This window comes from Strongylocentrotus purpuratus, unplaced genomic scaffold, assembly GCF_000002235.5.
Source record: "Strongylocentrotus purpuratus isolate Spur 01 unplaced genomic scaffold, Spur_5.0 spur5_scaffold_8, whole genome shotgun sequence".
Lineage (NCBI taxonomy): Eukaryota > Metazoa > Echinodermata > Echinoidea > Camarodonta > Strongylocentrotidae > Strongylocentrotus > Strongylocentrotus purpuratus.
In genome coordinates, this window is record NW_022145614.1 from 18,245,328 (window position 1) to 18,265,389 (window position 20,062).

Below are 20,062 nucleotides of genomic sequence, written 5' to 3' on the forward strand. Positions count from 1 at the left end.
GAAAAACAAAAAACATATATGAAAGTTTTTAAGCAAAATCATTTTATTGCAATATTTGAGTAACAAAATGCATAGACTCATCTACCAAGTGACCTATGTTTACTCCTATTTGCCAACTGTCTCATTGTTATTATACAAAATCTATTAATAGTCAAAATATAATTTTTTCACAAGGATATGAATGCTAGTACCTGCCTGTACGAGTTTGACCTTTTATAAGCAAATTATGGATGGTCATGCCAAGTCTGTCTGCTTCAATGCTAAATAAAGCATCATCACCATTTCCGCGATGCATTTATGCCCTATTGCCAAAATAATTGCTTTATTGGGTTAAAATGGGTATTTTGGCATTGAAGAGCTTTATAGCTGATGAATTTGTCTTTTGTAAATTTGGAGGAGATATAACTGAATCATGCATACTGGAAATTTAGGTATAATTTAATTTTATCATGTGAGTGCTTTTGGATTTGAATCCACAGATGAAAGCCCATTGGTGCATCTCATTGACACTGTGGCCATGGAAGCATGGTGCTTGCTCTGTAGATAAACCAGTATTTTTCATCCTTCTAACTTGATCTCTCTCTCTCTCTCCCTCCCCCCCTCTCTCTCTCTTTCTCTACCTATCTCTCTCTCCCCCTCCCCCTCCCCTCTCCCCCCCTCCCCCTCCCCTCCCTCCCCCCCCCCCCCCTCCTCTCTCTCTCTTTCTCTCTCTCAAGATCCCCCTCTTGGTCTTTTCTTTTACTTTCATTTTGCGAGGTGATCATAATCATACCAGCGATCACTCTCCAAAACAAATCTCTTTCTCTCTCTGTCTCTGTCTCTGTCTCTCTCTCTCTCTTTTCTATCCCTGTCTCCCCTCTCTCAATAAATGTTTTATATTGCAATTTATACAGACATTCTCAACACAAGCACTCTTTTTGAAGGATCATTATCTTTCATCAAAACACTTTCTAATTTGACTCCCAATGATATTATTCCATTATCTTGTCAGAATATAAAAGTTAATAGAATTGAATTCATTTTTTTTTTTTTTTTAGAAGAGTAAAATATTATCAAGAAACATTCAAAGCTCAATACTTATTTGTATCTTTTTCTTTTCTTTTCTTTCTTCAGATTGACTTCCAAGCATGCCAGCTGTGTAACATTCAGAAAGGAAACCTGAATAGAAAGTTTACCTTTGCCACAGTAACAGACTATGAAAGTGAGGTAAGAACAAACTATGCTTATTGCTTCTTGTTAAAGCGAGAGAGAGAGAGAGAGAGCGAGCATAAGAGAAAGAGACCACTTCAATCATAGACGACTGCTCATATTGGCTATAGTGTACTCTGCATTGTTTCTGATGAGAAGATGATATTTAATCTTTACTTTTTGCAGTCCATCTCATTAGACGGCAAAAACTTAATTTGATACTCCCACTTTTGCAAAAGAAAACATGTAATATGTTTGCCATATGTATCAATTTAGGTGTCTGGTACCCTCTGTTAATAATATTGTATATTTCTCATGACTTGAGTGTTAGTCAGTTCATATCTTATGAAGAAAACACATGTCACAAAATCACTCATGCAAAGTAAAGAATAATTTTTATATCAATCGTATTACAGAATGGGTGACTGTAAAAAACAGATCAGGGGGGTGTTTCACAAAGACTAAGGTCGACTTTAAGTTGGAAATGCCACTGGTTGCTCTCACCATTGATCTCTCAATTATGATCTTTAGATAATATTTTTCCTTCAATAATGAACTATCAAAAAATGTAAATTCTGTAGATTTGTGACCATGATTTGTACCTCCCTTGAGAGACCAATGCCAGTAATTGGTGAGAGCAAACAGTTGCATGAACGGCCTGCCATAGTTATGTCCAACTTAAAGTCGATCTTAGTCTTTGTGAAACACTACCCAGAATCTGATAAAGAGAGTTTGTTTCTTGCCAATTCCTGTGATGCATCCTGTGTATTTTTAGTTTTGACAAACTGGGGAAGATAGATAGAGGAAGAAGAAGATGTCTGCAAATACAATTAGGATGACTTCATATCAGAGTAGAGAGGAGCACAGTGGAATCACTCATCGGGAGCTATCCAGTATCGGCTGCTCAGTGACATGGCAGAAATAGAAATACAATGGGGAGGGGGAGGGAGGCCCTCGATTTGTAGAGGCAGAGTGGAGGGGGAAGAGCACTGTTTAATATTGATTGTTGAAATTTTGTGGCTTATCTGAAATAGGGGGGCTTGTTTACTTTTAAAGAATCCCCCTAGCTCTCTCTCTCTCTCTCTCTCTCTCTCTGTCAGATTAAAAAAAAAACTATTTTAGGGGGGGGGGGGTGGATGGTTGGGTTTTCAGAAAACTAAATTATAACCATAGAAAAATCATGAGTTTTATTCAATTTACATCTAAAACTCTGCATAATATTGTTACAAAATTTCAATCAAAATGTTAAATTACAATGCAACTGCAATATTTGACCAGGATTTGCCCGGAAAAAACTCAACAGAATTTTGGCTTTAGAATTTAATATCGATCCATTCTTCCACGTTGGGAAAATCTGTAAAATTTGATGGGGAGACATCCGTAGGATATTGTGGCAAATAATTATAGAAACAAGAGGATTAGGCATGTGTATAATGATCCAATCAAGTCCACTGTACTACATGTTATGTGGAGATTCAATATATCCCCTCCCAGGTGATTTCCCTCATTATGTCAAATCTTTGAGAATGAATATTGTAAAGACCACCATGCTCTTTCATGTAATGTTCGCTAGTCACATTTGCTGCAACATTGAAGTAAGAATAGTTTCAAAAAAATTGCCCATATAAAATGGAATCAGTGGACAGTGCTGTTAACTTGATATTCAAGATATGGCGTGTATAAAAGGATCTCTTATATTTGATCAAATTATAAAGATAAAAAACATATTTCGTTTAAAAATTTCATTTGATATTATCCACTAGGAGAAAGGGGCTTATCACAAAAGATGAGAGCCCTTTTGACTCTGATCTGTTTAGAGCCAGGAGGGTGTTACAATGAGACTTTTTGTAAAGTGCTGTATTTTTTTTACTCTTAGTAAATGATACCACAACAATTATAAGAAATATGAAGCTATTGAGAAGAAATCTATTTTGAGTAGTTTTTATATAAAGGATGTCCAGTGGAATATTTATTTCATCATTAATGCTCCTGTTCAATAAAAAATTCATAACTTTATTATTCATTATCCAATTTTCTCAAAACTTTCATTCATCTGTTCCACTGTAATTTCCTGTCTACAACTTGAAGGAAATCAAATATTTTACCTTCAAAGGCTTCAATCAACACCCTACATTACCTTTAAAGGCTCTTGGTGACCCCCTCCCCTCCCTCCTCCCCCTCCCTCCTCTCCCTCCCCCTCCCCCTCCCTCCCCCCCTCCTCCCCTTCCTCCTCCCCTCCCCCCCCTACCCATCCCTCCCCTCCCCCTCCCCTCCCCCCTCCCCTCCCCCTCCCTCCTCCCCCTCACTCCTCCCCCCCTCTCCCCTCCCCCTCACTCCTCCCCTCCCTCCTCCCCCTCCCTCCTCTCCCCTCCCCCTCCCCCTCTCCCTCCCCTTCCCCCCCCCTCCCCCTCCTCCCCTCCCTCCTCCCTCCTCCCCTTCCTCTCCCTCCCTTCCCCCTTCCCCCCCCCCCTCCCCCCTCCTCCCTCCCCTCCCCCTCCTCCCCTCCCTCCTCCCCCTCCCTCCTCCCTCCCCCTCCCCCTCCCCCCCTCCCCTCCCCTCCCCCTCCTCCTCCCCTCACTCCTCCTCCCCTTACTCCTCCCCCTCCCTCCTCCCCTCCCTCCTCCCCTTCCTCCTCCCCTCCCCCTCCCTCCTCCCCCTCCCCATTATCTTTAAAGGCTCTTGGTGACCACCCTCTCCCTCCCTCCTCCCCCTCCCCCTCCCCTCCCCCTCCCCCTCCCCTCCCCTCCCCTCCCTCCTCCCCTCCCTCCTTCCCCTCCTCCCCATCGAAGGAATGTAGGACCGGTAGACAGGGGGGTTCTGCTACCCCCTTCCAGGGCTAATTAACCCCTTTCTTCCGGCCATTAGGTGACCTCCATACCCTAGCTAATACCTCTGGCTTTCCAGACAGGAAGTCCAGGATGTAATGTCTTTTAGCCGAACAGGTCATGCCAAAATGCAACCCCTGTTCTAGATTAAGCCCCAGTTCCTAGATCCAGTTACCTGCATGCATAGCAATAATACCATATTCATTACCGATATCAATCTCTAGTAGATGTACCTGGTGAATTCATAGATTTGTAGATTTTTGTGTTTTGCTACTTTCTATTGAAAAAATTTGTGCTTTTTCATTCTGATTAAGAGGCAGACAAATATAGTCCATTCAGTGAAAAGAAACTGATTTTTTACGAATTTTTCATATTCTACCAGATACCATTACTGGATAGATAAATTTAAAAAAATGCCTAACCAAGAATAAATGGATAAAAATCTTGATATCATTCCTTTATGAGATATATTAGCTTGATTATTTGGATGCTCAATACACAATTACACATGTTTTAAACTGATGGTGATTAACCATCCTGTTGTCTTGTTGAAGTAAAACAAAACCAGACACTCTCAATGCTGATAATGACCCATCTTTCTAAATCCTCTAAAATAGGCCATTAATAGTTGTAATTTTCTGTCTGTATTTTGAATGACTGGATCTAATCTCTTTTGTAGAACAGACCCTTCGAGATTGGTATATGTCCTCATATAATTTTTGTGTCTGTATTTTGAATGACTGGATCTCCTATGTAGACCAAACCTATATAAGACTAGATGAGTAAGCAGATATATAGAACAGGTTTGGCCCACTTACAGGAAGATTCTGCAAAAATAAGCTCAACTTTTGAATCATTTTCCAGGTTCTCTGAATCTGAATTCATCAGGACGTTTTAAATTTATTTTCAAAGTTTTAAAAAGGCTGTCTTCCCTCTTAGTATAAAGATATTCTAGTGACAAATGTACCGATACAACTTTATCAACTAAATAGAGAACAGACAGTGTCATGTAGCTATGACAATTATGACAACATGTAGGTACTATTTAGCTTAAACAATTGGAGATGAGTATATTTTCCTTCATAGTACATTGCCCTCCATGATCTTAATTCCCAAATTATCTCTCCGCTGAGTATTTGATAGGTCAATGATTGTAAGATGTAAGACTAAGATTGAGAGTAGACTATGAGGACATTGTAATTTATTATTTATAAAAAGATTAATTAAAAATCAAAACAAAGCCAATAGAAAGGAGAGAAAAAGAAAAATAACATACATTAATGACAAAGACTTCAAAAAATAAGAAAAAAGTAACAAAGAATATGTAACACCCCCCCCCCCCCCCTCAACAAAAAAAAGAACCAGAAAGGGGGGGGGGAAGGGAAGATATATAGAAAAATTTCTGGATAAGATGACACATTTTATTCACCATGAACGAAAAATCCCCAACATGCAATAACCTTTTCACAGTAGTTTGAATCAAATATCACAAGTTCTATTCCAAGGCTCTCTCTCTCTCTCTCTCTCTCTCTCTCTCTCTCTCTCTCTCTCTCTCTCTACATCCCAGCTTCAAATCATCATGTGACATGAGATAGCAATTGCCATCATGATCTCAATTAATACCACAAACACCCTGCAAAATTAGACGTCATACCACTGGTTGTTAGGATTAAAGTTAAAGCCCTGCAGAGCGAGCGAGAGATGAAAGTAGGAATGAAGCACAGGGAGAAACAGTTGTATCTCGAGGTTAAATAGTTGAATCAGTTATTAACTTCAAGCATCACATCTGTTGCACATGTTCTCACAGTACGTGACTACTTCTGAGAAGTTATTTTTTCTGTTTTTTTTATTAGGGGTGTCTTTGAAATATGTATAGAAAATAAAATTTCTTCAGGGATATACAAATCACTTTTTGTGTAGAGTTTTCAAAAGGTGTTATTAGTCCAAGTGCCCCCCCCCCCCCTTTTTTAACATGGGAGGTGAAATTTTTACTCACCCCTGTTTTTCGTTTGGTCTCTACACCTGACTGAATTGATACAAAAATACTTCCACTCCCCCAAAAAATAAAGTGGCAAATCAAATAAAGGATAAGACAAATCCTACTGCACAAGTTGAGAAGAAGAAAAAAAGTCTTTCCTTCCAAGTATGATATGTCATTGATATTGCTTGATCAAATTAGAAGCTGGATATTGTGATGTCAACAGATGGCTCACTCTCAGAACTGTGATCGTCACAAGTACAGTCATTTTAAAGATGTCTGTCACATATGTATAGCTCCATGAGATGTGTGATTGTGTGAGCTCTCCTGACGAGGGAAGGGGGGGGGGGGGGGTTGACTTTTGTTTCATTTGATGAAAAAAGGCCTTGTATCATTCTTTTGTTTCATCAGTATTTGTGTAATTTTTTATTTAAGAAGGAAAAAAAATAGGTATCTTATTTTTGTTTTCTTCTTCAGGGACACTCCATCTCGTTATTAACATTGGAAAAAAGAAAAAAATAGCCAATATAATACGAAACGAAGAAGAAGAAAAAGAAGAAGATTAGACATTATATTGAAACATTATAGATTAATTGTCATGATCATTACTTATGGCAATTCAGAATTACAGAGCACTTCCAGTATTTTAGAAAATGTCACTCTTTTGTTTGATTTTTAATTTAACTTGGCTTTGGACATATTTTCCACAAATGACTAGTTCTTAACGGTAATCATCATGACAACTATTTCTTTTATTTTTAAGACCGATTGTATTTATTTGAAGGCAACAGAATAAATACGTCATTTCACAAGACACTTGTCAGAGCAATCTGTACACAGAGTTTGGCAAACCCGGTTCGAGTTGGTCACAATATGGCGACTACTGCTTGGTTGGCCAAACTCTCCTAATCAATGACACTGACACTTGTAATGTTGTAGCCCCATCTAGTGTTCACAAAGTGTCAGTTGCCTAGTGATGTGATGATTTCAAATTCAAGCTCAATGATTTGCAGCTGTTAAGTCTATAAATATCCTTTGATGTTTCATATTGAAGCCACACCAGAGATGATGCATTAAGATAGTGTACGCACAACTTGACGTTTTAGTTTCAGTATTTTCTAGATTTCAAGATCAGGAATCTGGCTGCAGTGTGATTATATCATTCACACTGTATTTTTTTCTTTAGAAGCAACTTTTCCTACAAAACATTATTCTATTTTTATTAGTTAAAAAAAATTATCTATCAATTAATGTATTCATCTATTCATTTTTCTATTTATTTAATCATTTATTTCTTATTCTATTTTTTTCTTCATTTATTTGTTGTTAGTTTATTGTTATTTATTTGTTTTTTCATGCATTATAATACATTTTCACCTATAGCATTGGTCTTCCATGTGGTCCTATCCCATTGATGTGGTATCATTTTTTCAACAACAAAAAATACAATTCTGAGTATTAATTTGCTAAGTAGTTAATAAAAACAAAGCAGCTTGAACTGTCTAACATTTTTGTATTCAAGATAACATTTATTAAAATGATATTGCCATGATAGTAAGCCTCAAGACTTAAAGGTTGTAATGATACAGCTTACTGACGTTTCAATCTTGATACTGGTAGGGGAAGACATACCCTTGCCTGCAAATGGTTTGATGATTTCAAATCATTTAAAGGCTGAAATTACTGTCTTATTCTACTCTTGTGGTGTTCAGTTGACTTCATTTCTGACAAAAATGTCATAATTTTAAATATGTTGTATGCATTAACATTTTTATGTAGTCTTTCATATTATAGAGATATTTTTTCTAGTCTCAGCTCTGTAATACCGATTAATTTCTTTTTTGTATAATTTGTTCTAGAATATTTAAAATTTAATTACTGGAATTGTAATTCCCAGATGTGTCTAACACTGCTGTAGAAAATATCATTTGTAAGCCAGATGACCTACCGTATATTTTTATTTTAAAGAAATATATATCATACTTATTAACCTCGCATGTCTCTTTAAGCTTTGATAGACAACCATCCATGTATCAATATCCAAATAACAATGAACTTGAAGTTAAGCGAGTTTGAAAAGGTCACGTACATAATATTCTGAGAGGGGGTAATAATTTTGTGGGATAAAGTGACACAGCTTTCTCTCTAGGGGCGATGTAATATGAGAGCCAATGTCTACACCTGTTGCTAAGTGAGTAATGTTAGTGACATAGGATGGTTAACCTTAGTCTCAGGTCAAGAAACAGATTGTTATATTTTATGATGGGATGTAGATCTTGTATTTCGTTTATATTTTATTGTATTCTGAAATAGAGTTGTAAAGATTGAGTCTTTCTCAATATAGATTATGTAAAATTGTAGATTGTAGTTGTCATAGAAATGTTTTTGTGTTTAGCTCATGAACACAATTTGACACCACCATCTCATTTTCTCACTGCAGTAGCCAGGGGGAGCCTTGGATCATATGCCCCCCCACCCGCCACAACAATTTTGTTAAATGCAATTATTTTATTTTTAGAAAATGATTATTTAATACTGAGTAGCATAGTAATGGCTCAATAATGCATCAAAATGACGACTTTCAATACTTTGAAATGCTTTGTTTTGCTCATTTGCTATATTCCCTTGCAGAATGATAATTTTTTATATAAGCAAAGAAATTATGACCCATTACATCTTAACATACGTATTTTTAAAATGTAATCATTTGAACTTAGACTATTTCTAATGATCATGTGCTGTATAATTTTCTTCATTTTTAGTCATATCTTAATAGATTCCTTTTAAATTTTTTAATCTAAACAGTTTTATGTGGAAGGAAATTATGGTTGTTACATCATGTTTTAATGGAACTGTTTATTTTTATTTGTTTTTCAGGAGGGGCTAAGATTTTTCATCTACTTCAAGGATCATCATGAATATGAGTTGGAAGCTGACACGTTAGAGGAAAAAGAGAAGGTAAGTGTGCTTACCCTATCTTATACATTTAGCCAGCTTCCTCATGAGAGGGGAAGGCTATACCGACCGACCCCCCCCCCCCCCCCCCCCCCCAAAAAAAAAAAAAAAAAAAAAAAAGAACAAAGAGAACAAGTAGATATATATGTTTGAATGTTTGAACCCCCAAATGTCCAAATAAACAAATTTCAACCAAATGTAATATGTACCAATGCAATGTGCAGAAAAATGTATAATGTTTTTGGAAATTTAGGGGTCATGAAAGAGTGAAACAGGAAGCACTCTTTCTCATAGTTGATTTTGAAAATCATTAGCTCAGGTTTTAGGGATGATGTGAATGGTATGACTAGGCTCTTACATTAGTTGCTTATAAAGATATGGATTCTTTGCAGATATTAGGAATGAAAATGAAAATGTCTTTCACCTTATCAGCAGCGAACATACATGCATACCTTGCTCGTTGAGAGCATGTAAGCTTTCTAGTTGAATTATCATCACGAGGCTGATTGTCCCAACCTCTTAACGAATAGGACACAGCCTAGCCTATCAAGGAAGCTTGCACCACCTAACAAGAATTAGCAACATCACAGTTGTGACTACCATGTCTAATAGCCTGTTCACACTATAGGATAATTATACGGAACGTGTATAAAGAAACATTGTTTTAAGAATGATCTTATAGTAAAAGGGGCATTCACACATGAAAACCACATATTATAAAGAAACGTTGTAAATAGAACCAGTTTTGAAGAGGCCTTTCATCAGTGCGCACACAAGAAGCCCGCCAAGTTCTACGTTTCTTGTGTGATATGACCTTCAGATTGGAATGGGATCCTGATTCTTTATCGAGTTTGAAACAGTGCTCCAACATGACCTATACGATGATTCATTATACAACATTCAACATCTTTCAGCGGCTGTCTTGAAAACATGGAACAATATCCCACTTTCCATCAGAGAATTAATCGTGTCTTGCCTCTTTCAAAATATTCCTTAAAGTTGATGTTTATTGATTTTAAAAACTAACTTAATTTCATTATTGCAAAGTTGAAACGTTGATTCGACAAGGTTATCAAAATTCAATGGTTGGAAACATTCGAAATAATGATTATTATAAATTATAAAACGCTTAAATACAGCCCCGTCATAGCACCTGAAGAGCTCCCCGAACGCTGCTGAGATGCGTGAGATCACAGTATGGACATGACTTGCACAAGCAGACGATGTCCCATGACATCTCACACATTTTCAGTGCCTGTGTTTTCATCTTTTCTTTAGTTCTTTCTCTTACTCCACTACCGTCAGGCTAAATGTATAATCTATTGCCTCACTCTTAACCCCGCACATGGTTTTATTTTGATGACAAATGCAGCGATACAAAAATAAAGGAATTTGTCGCTTGTAAACAAATAAGACGCCATTGAATATTCAGCTGGACACACCGCGGTATGTTCGGCGTTTCAAGAGGGAACAAATGCCGTCCTCAACATCGTTCCGGGGGTTTTCAATTCGAAAGTCTGGTTTCTTTGACTGTTAATTAACCCCTATCCTGTGTATTTACAAGCAAAAGATTTTAGTTATCGGAATCGGGTCATATCCCCTTTTGAATGGTTTGACATGCCATCACATTTATATACACTAAACTCATTATAATTTGACAAATAAAAGCTTTGCAATTATGTTCATTCTCTATGGGATGTCGTCTGCTTGGGCAGTATTGGTCCATATAGTGACGTCATTAAAACATCTTTATTTTTCCGGCGAATCTCTCGTATATCCCAGCTGCTATGCCGGTGGTTGTATTTGTATTTTTATAAATCACCCGATATGTAGTTGACCTAAAACTTGTACGATGGCCATCTGTTAGCTTACCAGTTTCTAGTCATACATTAGTTGACATATTTGTGATTTTCTTTGAAGTTCAACTTTAAAACATACTTCTTCAGTAACGTAATGTGGTTTACCTATTCTATGAAAATTTGTATTTTATTTCTCTTCACATTCTATAATTTTGTAAGCGTAATGGTATTTTTAAAGTTTTTAATGCTCCTAAAGATTATTGTAATAATTATTATTATCCAAACTGGGAAAAATTTATTATTAATCAAAATGCTATACAGCTTGTATAGCCACACAATGAATTTTGGTCGTCTGAATGGGGGGGGGGGGGGAATGTAGTATTCAGCAATCATCATGACGTCCCAAGATGCAACTCTGCCGGCCGCCGCCGCCGACGACACTGCACTAACATGACCCAAGTAATCCGGGCAAGCATTTTGCCTGCTTCCTTTTCCCTGTGTGCCCTAATCAGCCGGTGGTGATGGAAAGCTCGGCCCAACGAAAAAGAACGACGGTAGGAACATCGATGATGGTATCTACTATCTAGGGAGCGGGAGAATTTCCTGCTATGATTTGCACCCGTGTTTACCCAATGTCTCGGTACAAGTGGTCTATTTGCATCCTCTCTGTGAATGGTCTCGTGCTGACCTGTGCGTGATGAAGTGGGTCGAAGAGGTGTGGAGAGTGGATTCATGGCCTTATCTTTGTATCCAAACGTGATGAGGTATTTCATGGACCTTCATCGGATAAAAGTGCAGACTTGAAGTGCCTCTTCCTTTGTCAAACTTGTGTATTGGCAAGATATGTGTCTGTAGCCTTTAAAAAGGCAGTAGAAGTTTATCCTGTGACTTAATGTGACTGTGATTTAATGATATTTCATCAAAGTGGGTCAGAGAAATATGTGGAGATTCATCATGTATTAAACAGGAGTTTAGGAAAGACTTCTTTGGTTCATCAGAGAAAACAAGGTCTACGTACCCCTCTTTATCAAATCTTCATGAGATATTCCCAGTGGATGTGCACTGTGGAGTAATTTCTGGCATCTTTCATTTGTGGTCTGTTACATGACGGAGATGCATCCACGATTCATCAAGTGATAGGAACCAACCTTTAAGTTGCATATGTCTTGCACTATACCTCTTCTACATTTCAATTACCAAGAGAGCTTGAGATTGTATCAACCTGAGAGCAAGGGGAGACACCTTGTGGAGTGATGATGTTGTCTTTTATTGTGAGTCAACACCAAGGAAGAGTGTGAAAGGTTCAAAAGAGTTTGGGAACGCATCCATAAACCCGATGAGAACACCATCTCAAATGGAGCCACCTTCGTAAACAATGGGGTCGGAGCATGAGTTTATGTAATGCGTCATACGCAGCGTGTTGATGTATTCTATTGAGGTTCTTTCGATCATTGGTTGGTTAGGAGGTTCTCTCCTGGTCTCCTCGAAGTGCAGTGCCTCAAGTTTCAGCAAGGGGTTGCATCGGCCCGCTCCCCCTGGATGACAGTCCCTGGAAGTTGTCATCAGGCCAGGGTTGACTGAAAGTCTCATCACATTCTCCAATCGCCATGGCAATGAAGACATTCTAGTTGATAACTGGTAGAGATGTTAACATGACAGAAGAGTGCATGGAGGCGGCGCTGTATGTTAGTAACCTTTGACATTTGAGGGGTATGGGCGTAGACATCCGTAAGGGGCACTCCACCAGACACCTGCATATGCTGAACCAGTCAACGGATGACTAGGAGATCGAGGAGTTCTCACTGCACCAAGCACCCCATTCCAAGGCATCTAAATAAAAAAGAGTGGGAGAGGGGAACAAAAATGGTTGCCTTGATGGCAGACCTTACTCATAACTCCATCTTAAGCGCTTACTAAGTCTTATCTTTGTCTGGGAGGGAATCCCTTCTCAACGTGCCAGGTTTCAGCAGCGCTGTTGATGTAATGGTTAATCACTCTTGAAAGGAATGAGTGTTGAGGTTGGTTGGATAGGATCATCAAGGAGAAATCGTCGCTTGACTTTGAGGGGCTGCATGCCTCAGGGAGGGAGAGCCAGTGTACAGACTGTATGCACCCCTTCCCAGGATTACACCTTATGATTCTTATAGGAAATTATATGCAGACATTGGCTAGTGAGGACAGTCTTCACATCATATATGGTCCACAGGGATAGCCAATCGACTTTGTGATTTATGAAATGGATAACGTGGGGTGATGAGCACAGTTTTAACTACTAGCCTTTATAAACCTATGAAGTGTTTTTAAGTTTGATTGGTGGTTTTAATTTTTCTTGGTGCCAAGGGGGTCTGTATGCCTGCGAGTGAACTCTAGGAGATCTACAACTTTCATTCCTATCTGAAGGAATTAAGTATCAAGGATGAATGCCTCAATACCCAAGGGCACTCGCACATCGACCTGATCTTGAATCTGGGTACCCTACATCAACTGTCATCGCTCTAACCACTGAACTATACTTCATCTCAATATGTCATCCTCTAATTATTTCATCGACAAATTCCTACAGATCTGCAGGTTGCTCCATCTGATCGTCGAGCAGAACAAGTCGACGGCGACGGGGCGGGTGCTGACCCAGGCAGACTTCAGGGGGACCCTCACCCAGTGTCAGACGGTCATCAAGGAAGGGTTCCTGGAGAAGAAGAATCACAATCTGTACACAACATGGACAAGGTCAGTGAAGCACCAATAAATTCTTTGAATTTTTTGCCAATTTGCTTGAGATTGCTGTCGCTTACAAAATCATCTTGAGCTGTGGTAATGAAATTGTATCCTGAAAGAAACATTTTTAATTTTTTTCAAAAAAAATTTGTATTCAATCATTCTTGAGCAAGAATAAAACAATAGATTTGAACAAAGTACATTTTGTGACATATCTGCAAACAAACATTGCTACAACAGTTGCACATATCTCCATTTATTTAGTAATACAACTAATTCATTGCGTTTGACAGAAAGAATCATACAGGCTCAAATTGATTCTGAATTATTGATCATGCAGCAGATTGGTTGTTTGAATCAACAAATACAACACTTAACTTGCTGGAATCATGTTTATTGAAAAGTACAGAACATAGATCAGGATGATTAAATTTTCTTATCAATCTTTACTCATTGATGGGCAATTTTATACCAAAAATCGTGTGAAAGATTTAATTAATTTGTAGTTTTAAATATTTATTTAAAATGTTTCATTTAATTCCATGATACTATATTCTCTGTCATTACCTGAACTCAAGAACATTGTTGTGATGACTTGATTTGCAAAGAAAAAAGAATGTTAACATTTTTGAAAATGTAATGGATAAATTTCCAAGGCAAATTCATAATGGTGAAGGTAGAACATTAACATTGACAAAAGCATTACTAGTGCCTCTTCATGTGTTTTATCTTTTATGTCAATAATTTTTATCTAGATTCTGTACCAGATATACATGTGTCATACTTCTTCTCTGTGTGTTATAGTTTTTTGCTAGTATTATCACTGATGTATCTTATTGGCTGTCTATGGAATACATCATTGTCATGTTGTGAATGTATGTCTTGTCATAGTTGTAGGATTTACGATGTTCATTCACAACCTATACCATGGTAGGTTTGGAATGTTTGGGGATATTTTGGTCTGTAATAGAGTATATCAGTATCTTGCACAATGACATTGGGGAAGAAAATTTGTTTGCCGGTTGTGCATTGATGCTGCATTGACGCTGCATTGACTTATAACTCTATATTTCACTTGAATTTTGCAACTTTTTTTTATTATCACCATTAGTTTATATGTCATCTCAAGATCATGAAAGTTTACTTCGATGGCAAATTAGGCAAGCATTTTCAGCAGAGATTATCGATTCTGTGCAAAAAGTTTGGAAACTGCAATATTGAATTTATTTGGAAATCTAGATATAAGGGGGGTAACACCATTGCTACCAATTACACAGCTGATGTGGCTGAAAAAAGCTCTTGATAGAATAAACCACAACTGAAACAAACCAATATCAGGCATAGAAAGCACAATATAGATAATGATGGAATTCATAATCATAGGAATGAATTCCATCATTATTTTCACTTACTAATTCTCTACATTACAATATATAAAGCACGCCATAAGCACGTGGCGCAGTCCAAAGCCTTTTTTTCTGTTCTGAGAACCCCTCCTGTACAAGAAGTGTTCAAGACAATCTAGTCAGATATTTCTACATCTGTACCTCAAGTTAATCCAGAGGGGAAAGCTTTAGATAATCCAAGGTTGTTAGTCATCAGGGATGCCAGCAGACTGACAGACGTGAAAGTATTAGTTTACTTCATTTTAATTAGCCAATTGCCTAATAGATAATGCACGTGTTAGATCATTGAAAAAAAAAAAGTCTTCTGCAGTGTCACATGTTTTCTCTGAATTATTTAAAAACCTACTTTACATAGAAGTGTTGTGGACTGATGTTGGGATATTTATACTTAACTGTCTATCCCAGTCATAATATTTTTTTTTTAAATTAGCTAGTTCATATACTCAAAACTTTCTTAAAGAGGTGGTAAAACTTTAAAAAAAAAATAATTTCAATTGGGAGCCTCTAAAAATGTTCTCTTGTTTTTGATTGATATCGATTATACTATAAAAAAAAGGACTTTGTTTAACTCTTTATGCGCCACTTAAAAAACCCCCCTGTGCCACATTCTTTTAGGGTCACACATTTCGAGGGAATCTTTATTGACTCTGCTGAATCAAGAGGCTATAACTCTTCACTGGATGATCATGATGAAAAATATTGTGCAGCAAAGTTGTAGACCGGAAAACGTGCTTTTCGATGAACCGTCATTTGTTATATTTTGAATTATCATTTTTATAATAATCATAATTATATAATGTTTAATTTTTCTTATTTACGGCAGTTTTTTATCCCTCTAGAATTTCTTATTTAGCAATAATAAGACATCTTCAAATCGAATCTATTAGAAAGGTGGACTTCTTACCTTTCTTTACATACCTTGCTCAAGTATTCTAACAATTCAGAAGGTTAGTATTTAGGTTGTTGAAGAAAAGAAGTTCAATAGGGAGAGACTTGAAAGTACCCCGCTCAGCCACCCTTGACAATGGGCTAATCTGCCCATTGAAATCCCTATTACCCCAGGTTATTGTCAATGTCCGGTTTAGCGGGGCATGAAAAGGGACGTCGTGGGGATGTTTTTCTTTGTTGTGCCATGATAAGTCAATAAGAAATAAGAGAATGTTATTGATTTTGCCCACTGGTATGAGCATGTAAAAATGGTATAGGCATAATATATTATATGTGATATACATGACATAATCAGCATCTTATTGAAATGTCTCATTATGAATGTTCACCGCATCTGTTCTCTCACCTTCTTTACCCCTCAATAAAATTGATTTCAAGTACATTTATCACAGCCATAGATATACAAAGAAAGAATGAATCAATCTTAAAATATAAACTATATTGCATTGTTTTCCATTTACTTTATTGTGAGAGAGCTTATTATCAGAAATGATTGACGAGTGGAGTATGCAATGAATAAAATATGGAGAACGGACGTGAGAGACATTATGAGAGAGAAATAGTGATATGAAATGAAAGGACTTTACTGTGAATAAAGATTATAAGAGAAAGAGATAAAGATGACGGCAAGACAGGATACATATTGATACGAAAATAACAATAATAATGAGATAGAGATGACGGAAAGAAAGAGAGTAAACACTGATAGCATAAGAATGAATAAAGATAATAAGAGAAAGATATAGAGATGACGGCAAGACATAGGGTACATATAGATAGGAAAATGATAATAATAATAAGATAGAGATGACGGAAAGAAAGAGAGTAAACACTGATAGCATAAGAATGAATAAAGATAATAAGAGAAAGATATAGAGATGACGGCAAGACATAGGGTACATATAGATAGGAAAATGATAATAATAAAAAGATAGAGATGACGGAAAGAAAGAGAGTAAACACTGATAGCACAAGAATGAATAAAGATAATAAGAGAAATATATAGAGATGACGGCAAGACATAGGATACATATTGATAGGAAAATAATAATAATAATAAGATAGAGATGACGGCAAGAAAGAGAGTAAACACTGATAGCATAAGAATGAATAAAGATAATAAGAGAAAGATATACAGATGACGGCAAGACATAGGGTACATATAGATAGGAAAATGATAATAATAATAAGATAGAGATGACGGCAAGAAAGAGAGTAAACACTGATAGCATAAGAATGAATAAAGATAATAAGAGAAAGATATAGAGATGACGGCAAGACATAGGGTACATAATTATAGATAGGAAAATGATAATAATAATAAGATAGAGATGACGGAAAGAAAGAGAGTAAACACTGATAGCATAAGAATGAATAAAGATAATAAGAGAAAGATATAGAGATGACGGCAAGACATAGGGTACATATAGATAGGAAAATGATAATAATAATGAGATAGAGATGACGGCAAGAAAGAGAGTATTACACTCATAGCATAATAATGAATAAAGATAATAAGAAAAAGATATACAGATGACGGCAAGACATAGGGTACATATAGATAGGAAAATGATAATAATAATAAGATAGAGATGACGGAAAGAAAGAGAGTAAACACTGATAGCATAAGAATGAATAAAGATAATAAAAGAAAGATATAAAGATGACGGCAAGACAGGATACATCTTTCTTTCATTAGTTTTATTCATTCTTATTCTATCACTGTCTACTCTCTTTCTTGCTGTCATCTCTAGCTCTTTCATTAATTTTTATTCATTCTTATTCTATCAGTCTACTCTCTTTCTTGCTGTCATCTCTATCTCTTTCTTTCATTATTTTTATTCATTCTTATTCTATCACTGTCTACTCTCTTTCTTGCTGTCATCTCTATCTCCTTCTTTCATTTTTTTTTATTCATTCTTATTCTATCAGTCTACTCTCTTTCTTGCTGTCATCTCTAGCTCTTTCATTAATTTTTATTCATTCTTATTCTATCAGTCTACTCTCAGGGAACACTTTTATCACTAGAGTCTTCGTCACTGCTCGATTCGTCGGAATCAGAGTCCATGCTCCATGCTTCCATAGTAACAAGATCTCGAGCCTCCTCTACACTAAACACACGTTGACGTTTTCCAGCAGGTGCCATCGTAACATCAGTAAAAAAAATCCAAAGAAAACCGCTAAATACACGGTAATTTCGAATGTAACACTATGAAGAAAAACAGTTTACCGGAAAGTGTGCGATGTATACAATGTAAACAATAGTAAAAGCAACGCGTGGCTACACACTGCGAGCGGTATTATGAATGTCTAATTGACTCGTATACATCTGTGCAAAAATGCGAAGTTGGCACGCCTACGTCCGTGCAAATCGGCGAACAAAGCAAACAAAGAGTTAATGAGGGTAAAATAATTTTTTTCATGTAATATAAAATGATTGATACACCCCAGATTTTGATGAGACATAACAAATCTAACCCTTCAAACTTGTGGGGTATTCAGAAATTAATCTGAATGCATTCTGTCCTCCTACATTCGTACTATGTGTAATAAGTGTGATATTGTTAATGTAATATAGAAACTGTATCCCCCCCCAAAAAAAAATACCCCTCAATAAAAGAAATTACAAATAAATAGTATTTTCGGCTTGCAAAAAGGAGTGATCAGCTTACTGTTAGAACTTTGCAAAGAGAATATCTCCTTTTAATACAAAATTTTGATCTGGATCATTGGTAGACATCGATGATTGTAAAGAATGTAAATCAGTATTTTTAGTCCACTGCCATTTCTGTAATCATGTATTTATAAGGGGGGCTCTGTTACGGCATTTGTTCAAAAAGAGGGACTTTCAGAACTAGACGTTGATTATTTCCATGCGTAGGTCAGAGTTATGGTGCAGCTGCTACAGATACAATCAATTGCTACTGAAAATAGCATTTTATTTATTTAGTCCTGGGAAATTGCTTGATTTAGTCCACATAGATCTATTCCTTTGATATGACTCACCAAATAACCAATATACCCAATAAACCAGCCGATTGAAGAGAATCAGGTCATATATCAACAGTTTGATTTCTAGAATTAGTCATTTGAGCAACAAATCCCTTCTTTGGATTAGTTTAACCTGGACATTGTTAGTGATCCCCTTAGTGTGTGTTGAGATATTTGTTTTACATTTATAATGAATTGCCCACTTTTCCCCTTTTTTCCTCAATCAAATACCTACTCTTTTTCTTGGTCATATACAAAGGAACCTTTCTAGGGAAAATGAAGATTGCATAAGAAATCAAGAAATGTGGGACTAATATTGGAAAATTATTAGGGTTGCAAAAAGGGTTAAGGGTTTGTTAAATGAGAATCAAAGTAATCTGTTTTCTGCACACCCATTGTACCCTCAAGCTCACATGGTTTAATGAAAAACAGACCATGGCAGTTAGTCATTTTTATAAATTCAGATTTCATTGTGTAATGTTTTTATAGTAACCTATGACATTACATCCTAATTTATTATTGTCTCAAAGTGTTTGTAAATTGTTAACTTAGTAAACTGATCACAAACGTACAAATTAATCACAATTTTATTTTTTTCATTCTTCTTTCCATTTCACATTTTATTTGAAGATATACTCTGTTGTTTTAGAACAATAAATGACCCCAAAACATGTGTTATCTATATAAACAAAAGGGTTTATTGGCACAATTCTTTTCATTAATTTACATCCCATATTACTGAATTTTAATTTATGTATTACCAAATAATCGCTTCAAATTGAACAACTGATATTCTTATTGTTGCTATAGTAAACTGATTGCAATTCCATGGGTGTCACAAACGTCACAGATAGGAAATGGCCAATTGGGTTGAGAAGAAAAAAGACAGGTTTTAATCGATATGACATTGTTAACTCCACCCAGCTTGGTTTAACTTTAGTCCAAGGTATTGTGTGCTGGCTTTCGTGGTGGATCAGGAAGGGCTCTAGAGGCCGGAAGATAGTACCATACTTTGGTCCATTGCTGCAGGACCAGTGGGGGAGATATGGTTGTAGCGATTTGGTTAGTTAAGGCAATTTGCTGTTTTAGATTGCATCAGATAGACTTTACTGCAGAGAAACAGAATGAAATCAGATTTCATGAGCCCTCCTGTTTTTGGATTGTATCAACATCGAAAGATACCACTTCTAAATCTTTTTGTTAGGGATGAACAGCGATTTAAATTCAGAGTTTATTTTTGGATATAATTAATTGCTT

General features: G+C 36.6%; 1 protein-coding gene across 2 annotated transcripts in view; it reads left to right on the top strand.

The window, feature by feature from the left end:
- The window catches only part of LOC100890634, an 88,362-nt gene that overhangs the window by 10,903 nt on the left and 57,397 nt on the right, over positions 1 to 20,062 (top strand). For both annotated transcript variants that reach the window (XM_030975324.1, XM_030975325.1), the window contains exons 3-5: positions 1,114 to 1,206; positions 8,869 to 8,949; positions 13,309 to 13,472. In XM_030975324.1, coding sequence (XP_030831184.1) covers positions 1,114 to 1,206; positions 8,869 to 8,949; positions 13,309 to 13,472 — 338 coding nt within the window. The remainder of the gene's footprint in view (positions 1 to 1,113; positions 1,207 to 8,868; positions 8,950 to 13,308; positions 13,473 to 20,062) is intronic.